The sequence below is a fragment of the Colobus angolensis genome, unplaced genomic scaffold, assembly GCF_000951035.1.
Source record: "Colobus angolensis palliatus isolate OR3802 unplaced genomic scaffold, Cang.pa_1.0 Scaffold21, whole genome shotgun sequence".
Classification (NCBI taxonomy): Eukaryota; Metazoa; Chordata; class Mammalia; order Primates; family Cercopithecidae; genus Colobus; species Colobus angolensis.
The window spans coordinates 2,195,941-2,207,871 of record NW_012115266.1 but is presented as its reverse complement, the minus strand read 5'-3'; the positions used below and the strand labels follow the sequence as shown (position 1 = coordinate 2,207,871).

General features: G+C 43.0%; 1 protein-coding gene across 1 annotated transcript in view; it reads right to left on the bottom strand.

Moving 5' to 3' along the window:
- CHKA (choline kinase alpha) overlaps positions 1-11,931 on the bottom strand; it is a 76,318-nt gene that overhangs the window by 46,631 nt on the left and 17,756 nt on the right. The window contains exon 4 of the mRNA XM_011942754.1: positions 1,642-1,782. Coding sequence (XP_011798144.1) covers positions 1,642-1,782 — 141 coding nt within the window. The remainder of the gene's footprint in view (positions 1-1,641; positions 1,783-11,931) is intronic.

Sequence of the window (11,931 nt, the reverse complement as noted above, 5' to 3'; positions counted from 1 at the left end):
AGGCAAAGCTGGAGGGCACCACGTGCCACATTAAAGGTGTCATGGGAGGCCTGGCGCGATGGCTCACACCTGTAATCCCGGCACTTTGGGAGGCCGAGGCAGGCAGATCACGAGGTCAGGAGATCAAGACCATCCTGGCTAACGTGGTGAAACCCCGTCTCTACTAAAATTATAAAGAATGAGCCAGGCGTGGTGGCACACACCTGTAATACTAGCTACTTGGGAGGCTGAGGCAAGAGAATGGCGTGAATCTGGGAGGTGGAGCTTGCAGTGAGCCGAGATCGTGCCACTGCACTCCAGCCTGGGAGACAGAGCGAGACTCCATCTCAAAAACAAAACAAAACAAAAAAAACACAGATATCAAAATCCTACCACAGGCCAGGCGTGGTGGCTCACGCCTGTAATCCCAGCACTTTTGAGAGGCTGAGGCGGACAGATTACCTGAGGTCAGGAGTTTGAGACCAGCCTGGCCACCACTATGGTGAAACCCTATCTCTACTAAAAATACAAAAATAGCCGGGCGTGGTGATGTGCCTATAATCCCAGCTACTCAGAAAACTGAAGCAGGAGAAATGCTTGAACCCAGGAGGCAGAGGTTGCAGTGAGCCGAGATCGCACCACTGCATTCCAGTCTGAGCAACACAGCCAGACTCCATCTCAGAAAAAAATAAAAAAATAAAAATCCTACCACAGAAATACATCAACCTGGCCGGGCACAGTGGCTCATGCCTGTAATCCCAGCACTTTGGGAGGCCACGGCAAGTGGATCACTTTAGGTCAGGAGTTCGAGACCAGCCTGACCAACATGGTTAAGTATTTACTAAAAAAATACAAAACTAGCCAGGCATGGTGGCATACATAACGCCAGCTACTTGGGAAGCTTAGGCAGGAGAATCGGTTGAACCCGGGAGGCAGAAGTTGCAGTGAGCTGAGATCGCGCCATTGCACTCCAGCCTGGGCAACAAGAGTGAAACTCTGTTTCAAAAAAAAAAAAAAATACATCAACCTAACATTTCTGTTGCGGTCAAAGAAATAGTAAATTCATGACATTAATAATATTAATAATAAACCCAGACAAGTTGGGATACCCTGTAACTGAATAATTCAATAGATACTTTAATTAAGAGATTATTTAAGTAATATAAAACTTTAGAAAGATTATGACTGTAACAAACAATTCAAAGTTTTAAAGAAATCTCAGAGAAATAGTTATTAAATTCAGCTTCACTGAGATCATACTTTGTTAACTGGGACTATCCTCTAAAATCTTTTGGATTATGTTATAAAAACAATACCTTCTCCACATTAGAACTTTACAATCTAAATCTGAGCTGAAAATTTTAATCAATATGTAGAACCAAGAATCATCAAGCACTATTAAAGATTTAACCAACACTGTACCTTCTCTGGATGTGAAACTGGGAATACCTGTACTAGTTTACTAATAAATAATAACCAAAAAAGAACAGGAATTAACTCAGAACGCAAACCAAGTTGTGCAGCCCAATTACAGTAAAAGCAATATACTTAAATATCTTTAGTAACACCATTAAAGTATTTAAAATCTCTTTCCAAGGTATCTCAGGAAAGATTTAAAATGTTAACAGGATCCCCCCCTCCCAAAGTAGCCTATCAACTCACCATCTGCAAAATCGCTCCATAAAGCCGCAGGAGCACTTTCCGAGGCTCATCGCCAAGGGTGGCTGTGGTATCAGGTAGGGAGCACTGGAACAGCATGTTGCTAAGGCCGCCTCTGTCAGAAATAAGAGGATAGTTAAGTATCTGTATTGCAGGTGAGCGAAATCACTCTTCTTGGATAAATATGGATGAAAAGTCAGGGTTACACAAGAACTGTTCTCATCTTATCTTGATTTATTCTCTCAATTTAACTCCATGAGTCACATTAAAAACAGACAAATTCTCTGTTTAATTTCTAGAGTAGAGGTGGGGAAGCGTTTTTGAAATAGCCTGTGTGGGCTGGGCGCGATGGCTTACGCCTGTAATCCCAGCACTTTAGGAGGCCAAGGCGGGTGGATCACGAGGTCAAGAAATCTAGACCATCCTGGCTAACACGGTGAAACCCCATCTCTACTAAAAATACAAAAAAATTAGCCAGGCATGGTGGCGGGCACCTGTAGTCCCAGCTACTTGGAAGGCTGAGGCAGGAGAATGGCATGAACCGGAGAGGCAGAGCTTTCAGTAAGCGGAGATCGTGCCACTGCACTCCAGCCTGGGCGACAGAGCGAGACTTGCCTGTGTGCACCTCCACATGCTGTTTCCCTTTAGAGAAGAAAGAAGGGGCCGCGCGGTGGCTCAAGCCTGTAATCCCAGCACTTTGGGAGGCCAAGACGGGCGGATCACGAGGTCAGGAGATCGAGACCATCCTGGCGAACACGGTGAAACCCCATCTCTACTAAAAAATACAAAAAACTAGCCGGGCGAGGTGGCGGGCACCTGTAGTCCCAGCTACTCGGTAGGCTGAGGCAGGAGAATGGCATAAACCCGGGAGGCAGAGCTTGCAGTGAGCTGAGATCCGGCCACTGCACTCCAGCCTGGGCGACAGAGTGAGACTCCGTTTCAAAAAAAAAAAAAAAAAAGGAGCGGAGACGAAAGGAGAGGAGAGAGGAAAAAAGAAAAATGTCATAGGAGCTGCATGAGCTGCAAAATCACCTTCCATCAGGACTACTCTCTATAAACCTCTATGACACAAAAGTCTCCATGTCCTATACTACTATAACAAATTACTACAAACTTAGTGGCTTAAAACTGAAAACAGATTCTGATTGAGCTCATGTATTTTTAAAAATAAGGGTAACTAGGTGGAAATGGGGAGTTGGTTAAGTTTAATGGGTATAGAGTTTCAGTTTGGGAAGATGACAACATTCTGGTGATGGTAACACAACAATGTGAATGTACTTAATACCACTGAACTATAAATTTTAAATTTGTTAAAATGGTATTTTTACTGCTGCTTATTTTACCATAGTTTTACTTAATTTTATTTATTTATTTATGTATGTATGTATTTATTTATTTATTTATTTCAGAGAGGGTCTTGTTCTGTCATCCAGGATAGAGTGCAGTGGCACAATCTCGGCTCACTGCAACCTCCACCACTGAGGTTCAAGCGATTCTCCTGTCTCAGTCTCCCAAGTAGCTGGGATTACAGGCTCATGCCACCATGCTCAGCTAATTTTTATATATTTGTGGTAGAAACGGAGTTTTGCCATGTTGGCCAGGCTGCTCTGGAACTCCTGACCTCAAGTGATCCACCCATCTCGGCCTCCCCAAGTGCTGGGATTACAGGCACACCATGCCTGGCCTTATTTTACCACAGTTTTAATAAAAAAGGATGAAGTACTGATATATAGTACAACACAAAACTTAAAAACATTATGCTAAGTGAAAGAAGATGGTCACAAAAGACCATATGTTATATAATTCCATTCATATGAACTGTCCAGAACACGGAAATCTGTAAAGTCCATTAGTGGCTGCCAGGAGCTGGGGTAGGAGGGGGTACTTAAGAGTAGGGGATGATAACTAAAGGTTTCTTTTTGAAAGATGAAAATGTTCTAAAACTGACTGTGGTAACAGCTACAAGTATCTGTGACTACACTAAAAGCCATTGGACTGTACAATTTAAATGGGTGAACTGTATGGTATGTGAACTACATCTCATTTTTTTCTTACCAATTAAAAAATTTGAATGTGCTTCTAACACAAACAATTTTTCCCAGATTTAAGTAAGACATATTTAAGAAGTTTTTTCAAAGGTTACTTAAAATGAAAAACCATCATGAGTCTCTAGGAACAAGACAGCAAGAGTCAGGATCTATTTTCCCAGAAGGTTGTCTACCTTAGTTAAAAAGAACAAAAATAAAAGGGAAACCAAAGTTCTTGTTTTTCCCAAAGTAAGCTGTGAAGCAGGCCGACAATGTGTAGATCAAAGGAACCAAAAGCAGCCTTAACCTTTCTGTTAAACTTGGGGTGGTGCCTCAACTGTGTGGCTTATCAGAATCCCCCTGCTGTGTCTGGTCACAGCCAACATGGGTTTCTGGCTACCAAGCAACAGAACAGGCATTAAAACAGAGTTAAAAGCCCTAGTTTTTCTTCCAGTCACATACTCTGGAAATCTCAGTCAAATGCAAAAGCAAACAGATGAAGTACTGTTCTAAATTGTGTAACCTGATTCAAAGTTTATCCCCGTACCACTAAAGAAGGCAGACTAGCTTGGCCAGAAATAAGCTCACGACCTGGAAACGCTTCAGCTGTCTTGTATTACCTGTAACCTCTCTATTGTTCAATAGGTTTCAGTGAAGAAACTGTCAATTATTTTTTAGTAACAGTCAAAATAAATGAAGCAAGGTGACTGACACCAATAACCCAAACTGTGAGAAACTCACCTAGAAAAAAAGCCAGTTACCAATGAGTCAAATAATAATATGATCAGGAACAACAAAATCTGGTGGGAAGAAATGCCAGAAATGGTAGAAAAAAATTATCATATAATTTGTCAAAAATATCCTCCCAAGTAAAACCCCAGGAGCTCTCAACGATTTACAAGAAGTTTTGAAACTACAAACTTTATCACCTGGCATAACAGCTTTATAAGTCATAATTAAATATGAGAGGCATGGGCTGGATGTGGTGGCTCATGCCTATAATCCCAGCACTTTGGGAGGCCCAGGCAGGCAGATCACTTGAGGTCAGGAGTTCAAGAGCAGCCTGGCCAACATGGTGAAACCCTGTCTCTACTAAAAATACAAAAATTAGCTGGGCATGGTGGCATGTGCCTGTAATCCCAGCTACTCAGGAGGCTGAGGCAGGAGAATTGCTTGAACCTGTGAGGCGGAGATTGCAGCGAGCTGAGATCGCACCACTGCACTCCAGTCTGGGGGACGAGAGTGAAACTCTGTCTCCAATAAATAAATAAACAAATAAATTTAAATATGCGCGCGCGCATACGAGAGGTACAAGATACTCAAGCAAAATCTCAAATACAGTGACAATAACACACTTATTCCACACTCAACACAATGACAGGAAGGAAACGGAAAAGAGCAGGAAGTACCTGCTGGCAGAATTCTCACCTCTGCCCTCCAGACCCAGTGGTGCAGGCATCACTAACTGCCAACTCATGATTCCTTAAAACAGAATACTAAGGGAATAACAAGCAGTATAAAGAGGTTCTTTTTCTTTTTTTTCTTTTTTTTTGAGACAGAGTCTTGCTCTGTCACTCAGGCTGGAGTACAGTGGCACGATCTCGGCTCACTGCAAGCTCCACCTCCCAGGTTCACACCATTCTCCTGCCTCAGCCTCCCAAGTAGCTGGGACTACAGGTGCCCACCACCACACCGGGCTAATTTTTTTTGTATTTTTAGTAGAGATGGGGTTTCACTGTGTTAGCCAGAATGGTCTCGATCTCCTGACCTTGTGATCCGCCCACCTTGGCCTCCCAAAGTGCTGGGATTACAGGCGTGAGCCACCGCGCCCGTCCAAAGAGGTTTTTTTGCATAAATTGTTAATACTGAAATGAATCATTTCAGCTTCTCTTGACAGTCAGAAGAACTAGGCAAAAGAAAGAAATAAAAGGCATCCAAATTGGAAATGAAGTTAAATTATCCCTGTTCGCAGACAACATGATCTAACATACAGAAAACGCTAAAGTCCCCACCAAAAAACTATTAGAAGAACTAATAAGTTCAGTAAGATTGCAGGATACAAAATCAACATACAAAAATCAGTAGCAGTATTATTTCTATATGGGAGCCTCAGGTGGGAAGATCACTTGAGCCCAGAAGGTCAAGGCTGAAGTGAGTGAGCTGTGATCATGCCACTGCATGCCAGCTAATAGCATATTATCTGGAAGGGAAATCAAGAAAACAATCATGTATAACTACCAAAAAAAAAAAAAGGAAATAAAGAAAGAAAAAGTAAGAAATTTAACCAAGGAGGTGAAAGATTTCTGCAATGAAAACTTTAAAATATTGATCGGAGAAACTGAAGACACAAATAAATGAAACAATAGCTCATGTTCATGTATTAGAAGAATTAATATTATTAAAATGTCCATACTGGCCAAGCACCGTGGCTCATGCCTGTAATACCAACACTTTGGGAAGCCGAAGTGGGCAGATCACCTGAGGTCAGGAGTTCAAGACCAGCCTGGCCAACATGATGAAACCCTGTCTCTACTAAAAATACAAAAATTAGCTGGGCATGGTGGTGGGCACCTGTAATCCCAGCTACTCGGGAGGCTGAAGCAGGAGAATCGCTTGGACTCAGGTGGCGGAGGTGGCAGTGAGCCAAGATCACTCCACTATACTCCAGCCTGGGCGACAGAGCAAGACTGTCTCCAAAAAAAAAAATCCATACTACCCAAAGCAACCTATACATTCAATGCATCAATGCAATCCCTATGATGTTCTTCATAGAAACAGGAAAAACAATCCTAAAATTTATATGAAATCACAAAAGACCCTAGTAGCCAAAGCAATCTGCAGCAAAAAGAACAAAGCTAGAGGAATCACACTACCTAACTTCAACATATACTACAAAGCCATAGTAACCAAAACAGCATGATATTGGTGTAAAAACAGTCAGAGACCAGTATAATAGAATAAAAGCCCACAAGTCAATCCACGTTTACAGCCACCCAATTTTCAACAAGCATCAAGAACACAATTGGGAAAAGGACAATCTCTTCAACAAACAGTGTTGGGAAAACTGGATATTGCATGCAGAAGAATGAAACTGGACCCTCATTTCACACCATATACAAAAATAAACTCAAAATGGATCGAAAACATAAAGACCTGAAACTACGAAACTACCATAAGAAAACATAGGGAAAAAGCTTTATGACCTTGGTCTGAGCCAGGAATTTTTTTTAAAAGACCTCAAAAGCACAGGCAACACAAACAAAAATAAACAAATAGGATTATATCAGACTAAAAAGTGTCTGCACAGCAAAGGAAACAAGAGAGAAGAAACAACCTACAGAATGGAAGAATCTATTTGCAAACTATACATCAGTTAAGGGGTTAATATAGAAAACATACAAGGAACTCACAGCAAAGAAAGGAAAGAAAACCAATTAAAAAATGGACACCAGCTACTCAAGAGGCTGAGGCAGGAGGATCACTGGAGCCCAGAAAGTCAAGGCTGCGCTGTACTTTAGCCTGGGTGACAGAGCAAGACCCTGTTTAAAAAAAAAAAAAAAAATTAGTCCTAAATGGTGGCGTGTGCCTCTACTCCCAGCTTGGGAGGCCAACATAGGAGGATTGCTTGAGCCTAAGAGTTTGAGGCTGAAGTAAGCTATGAATGCACCACTGTACTCCAGCCTGGATGACAGAGCAAGATTCCATCCCTCAGTAACAAAACAAGGCAAAAGACCCAACAGACATTTATCAAAAGATGATATATAAATGGCCAGAAAGCCACGTGTGGTAGGTAGTACGTGCCTGTACTCCCAACTACTCGGGAGGCTGAGGTGGGAGGATCACTTGAGCCTGGGAGGTTGAGGCCGCAAATGAGCTGTGACTGTGCTACTGCACTCCAGCCTGGGTGACAGAGCAAGACATTGTCTCAATAAATAAATAAAAATAAAATAAATGGCCAACAGATATATGAAAAAATGTTCAACATCACTAGTCATTATTAGACTGGCTAATGATAAAAGATAACAAACACTGGCTGGGCGCAGTGGCTCAAGCCTGTAATCCCAGCACTTTGGGAGGCCGAGACGGGCAGATCACGAGGTCAGGAGATCTATGAAAAAATGTTCAACATCACTAGTCATTATTAGACTGGCTAATGATAAAAGATAAAAAACACTGGCTGGGCGCAGTGGCTCACGCCTGTAATCCCAGCACTTTGGGAGGCCGAGGCAGACAGATCATGAGGTCAGGAGATCGAGACAATCCTGGCTAACATGGTGAAACCCCATCTATACTAAAAAATACAAAAAACTAGCCGGGCGAGGTGGTGGGCACCTGTAGTCCCAGCTACTCTGGAGGCTGAGGCAGGAGAATGGCGTAAACCCGGGAGGCGGAGCTTGCAGTGAGCTGAGATCCGGCCACTGCACTCCAGCCTGGGCGACAGAGCGAGACTCCGTCTCAAAAAAAAAAAAAAGATAACAAACGCTGACAAGGATGTGGAGAAAAGGGAACCCTTACACACTGTTGATGGCAATGTAAGTTAGTACAGATACGAAAAATAGTATGCTGGGTCCTTAGAAAATTAAAAATAGAATTGCCATTAAGATCCAGCTCCTGCTCATCAAAGCAAGTTAAAAAAAAAAAAAATCCAGGCTGGGTGCAGTGGCTCATGCGTGTAATCCCTGCACCTTGGGAAGCTGAGGCAGGCAGATCACCTGAAGTCGGGAATTCGAGACCAGCCTGGCCAACACAGTAAAACCCCGTCTCTATTAAAAATACAAAAAAATTAGCCAGGCATGATGGTGCACGTCCGTAATCCCAGCTATTTGTGAGGCTGAAGCACGAGAATCACTTGAACCTGGGAGGCAGAGTCACAGTGAGCCAAGATCACACCACTGCACTCCAGCCTGGGAGACAGAGCAAGGCTCAGTCTCAAAAAAAAAAAAAAAAAAAAAATCCAGCAATCCCATTACTGGGAATACATCCAAAGGAAATGAAATTAGTACATCAGACATCTACACTTTTATGTATATTGCAGCACTAGTTAAAATAGCCATCAATTGGTTATATAATCAATATAAGTGTCCATCAACAGATGAAAAAAGAAAATGTGGTATATATAGTAGAATACTATTAAGCCTTATAAAAGCATAAAATTCTGTCTTTTGTGACAATATGAATGAACCCAGAGGACAGTACTTATGTTAAGCAAAATAAGTCAGGCATAGAAAGACAGTAACAATGTGATCTCACTTGTGTAGAATCTAAAAAAGTTGCTCTCATAGAAGTTGAGAATAGTGCTTACCAGAGGCAAGGGGAAGGCAAGGGAGACAGGGAGAGGTTGGTCAACTGGTACAATGTTATAGTCAGATGGAAGGAATAAATTCACCTTATACCCAATAAATAGGACAATTATTATTATTATTATTATTTTGAGACTGAGTTTTGCTCTGTCATCCAGGCTGGAGTGCCGTGGTGCAATCTCGGCTCACTGCAACCTCCGCCTCCCAGGTTTAAGCGGTTCTCATGCCTTAGCCTCCTGAGCAGCTGGGATTACAGGCTCCCGCTACCACGCCCAGCTATTTTTTGTATTTTTAGTATAGACAGGTTGCACCATGTTGGTCAGCTGGTCTCAAACTCCTGACCTCAAGTGATCCAACTGCCTTGGCCTCCCAAAGTGCTGGGATTACAGGCATGAGCCACTGCGCCCGGCCCATATGTACAATTATTACGTGTCAATTATAAACATTATGAATAATGCTCCAATGCTTCAGCACTTACATGAAATACACAGGTTATAAAATTATAAAATTCTGGCCAGGCATGGTGGCTCATGCCTGGAATCCTAGTACTTCGGGAGGCCGAGGCGCGCAGATCATCTGAGGTCAGGAGTTCAAGACCAGCCTGACCAACAAGGTGAAACCCTGTCTCTATTAAAATACAAAATTAGCCAGGCGTGGTGGCACATGCCTGTAATCACAGCTACTCAGGAGGCCAAGGTAAGAGAATCCCTTGAACCCAGGAGGCGGAGGTTGCAGTGAGTTGAGATCGTGCCATTGCACTCCAGCCTGGGTAACAGAGCAAAACTCCATCTCAAAGAAAAAAAAGAGAGAGATAATTTAATGCCTGTTACATTCTATAGCACTGTAAACAAGAAAAATCCATGCTACACACTACAGTGATACAACAGCTTAGTAGGCTGCCCAAGGTCTTGAAATATGTCATCTCTAGGCCAGGCACGGTGGCTCACGCCTGTAATCCCAGCATTTTGGGAGGCTGAGGCAGGTGGATCACGAGGTCAGGAGTTGAAGACTAGCCTGGCCAACATGGTGAAACCCCATCTCTACTAAAAATACAAAAATTAGCTGGGTATGGTGGCAGGCACCTGTAGTCCCAGCTACTCAGGAGGCTGCGGCAAGAAAATTGCTTGAACGCAGAGAAGGAGGTTGTAGTGAGCTGAAATCAGGGCACGGCACTCCAGCCTGGGCAACAAAGTGAGACTCCATTAAAAAAAACAAAAACAAACAAAAAAAAGAAAATAAAGAAACATGCCATCTTTAATGTCAAACATCTATCTACCTTTAATTATTTGGGTTTTTTCCCCTGTCATTTTCAGCAACGGGGATATTTTGGTATTCATGCATGTGAATCAGCTGAATGAACGCTCAGGCAGATGACAAACCTGAGGAATTGTCTGCCCCAACCTATAACACAAAGATTTCCACCTGATAAATTAAGGTAAGAAGTTACCTAACCAACTGTATTTTGCTGAAAAGCAAAAAAGCCACTGAAAGCTCTGCAAACTGTCTACAAGTCACAGGGGACCCAGTTCAGCAGATACAGGGCTTAGTCCCCAGGGTTGAGGGCCTGGACCTAGGAGAAAATAGAACAGGCAGTCTCATGACTATCATCTAAAAGCCAAAATGACTAGAAAGAAAAAAAAAATCACGACATAACCAGTGTCTCAGCAGAAAAATGATCTTTAAGCCATAGGGCTGGCTACATGGAAAAGAGAACACAGCATAATACCAAAACAGTTACTGAATTTAGAGCACAAGGAAAATAAGAAAAAAAAGCAGATTTTGGAAAAATTTCTTCTAACCATCTAAAATTCAAATTGCAGCTATGGCTCAGGTTAAAAAAAAAAAGTACTGCAGTAAAACATCAGTATCTCTATGGAGTAATCAGGACAGTCTTAACCCCCAGCTCTCTGAGCACAAGAAAAGCCGGGAGGTACCATTAAAAGAACAGGCCAGGCCAGGCACAGTGACTAACACCTATAATCAATCTCAACACTTCGGGAGGTCAAGGTGAAAGGACTGCTTGAGTCCAGGAGCTGGAGACCAGACTAGGCAACATAACAAGACTCGATCTCTACCAAAAAAAATTTTTTTTAATTGGTCAGGCATGGTGGCATGAGCCTGTGGTCCCAGGTACTTGGGAGGTTGAGGTGGGATGACTGCTTGAGCCTGGAAGGTTGGGGCTGCAGTAAGCCGTGATCATGTCACTGCACTCCAGCCTGGGCAACACAAAAACCCTGTCTCCAAAAAAAAAAAAAGTCCAGCCCAGGTGGAGTGCTGGCTCTATACAAAATAGCTGTGTGACCTTGGGCAGGCCTCCAAGCCTGTTTTCACACCATAAAACAATGTAGCAGATGTAGCAGTATTTAACAGAAGTTCTGTGAAGATTACATGAGATCATATGAGCTGTTCATTTATCAGCACCAATTACAAAGCAAAGGTTAATATTTAAGAGGAAGCCAGAAGGATGAAAGGATAAAGCTCAGTCTTAAGAATCCTACTCCAGCATGGCTCAGCCTTGACACTTCATAGCTGGGGCCAGGTCATTCTTCACTGAGGGGCAAAGCTGCCCTGTGCACTGCAGGTATGTTTAGCAGCAACACTGCCCTCTATTCACTAGATGCCAGCTGTACTACCACCAACATGGTAACAATAAAAACATGTTCGGCCGGGCACGGTGGATCATGCCTGTAATCCCAGCACTCTGGGAGGTCGAGGCAGGTGGATCACGAGATCAGGAGTTCAAGACCAGCCTGGCCAACACGGTGAAACCCCATTTCTACTAAAAATACAAAAAATTAGCTGGGTGTGGTGGCGGGCACCTGAAGTCCCAGCTACTCGGGAGGCTGAGGCAGAAGAATTGCTTGAACCTGAGCAGCAGTGGTTTCAGTGAGCCAAGATCGAGCCACTGCACTCCAGCCTGGGCAACAGAGTGAGACTCTGTCTCAAAAAAAAAAAAAAAAAAAAAA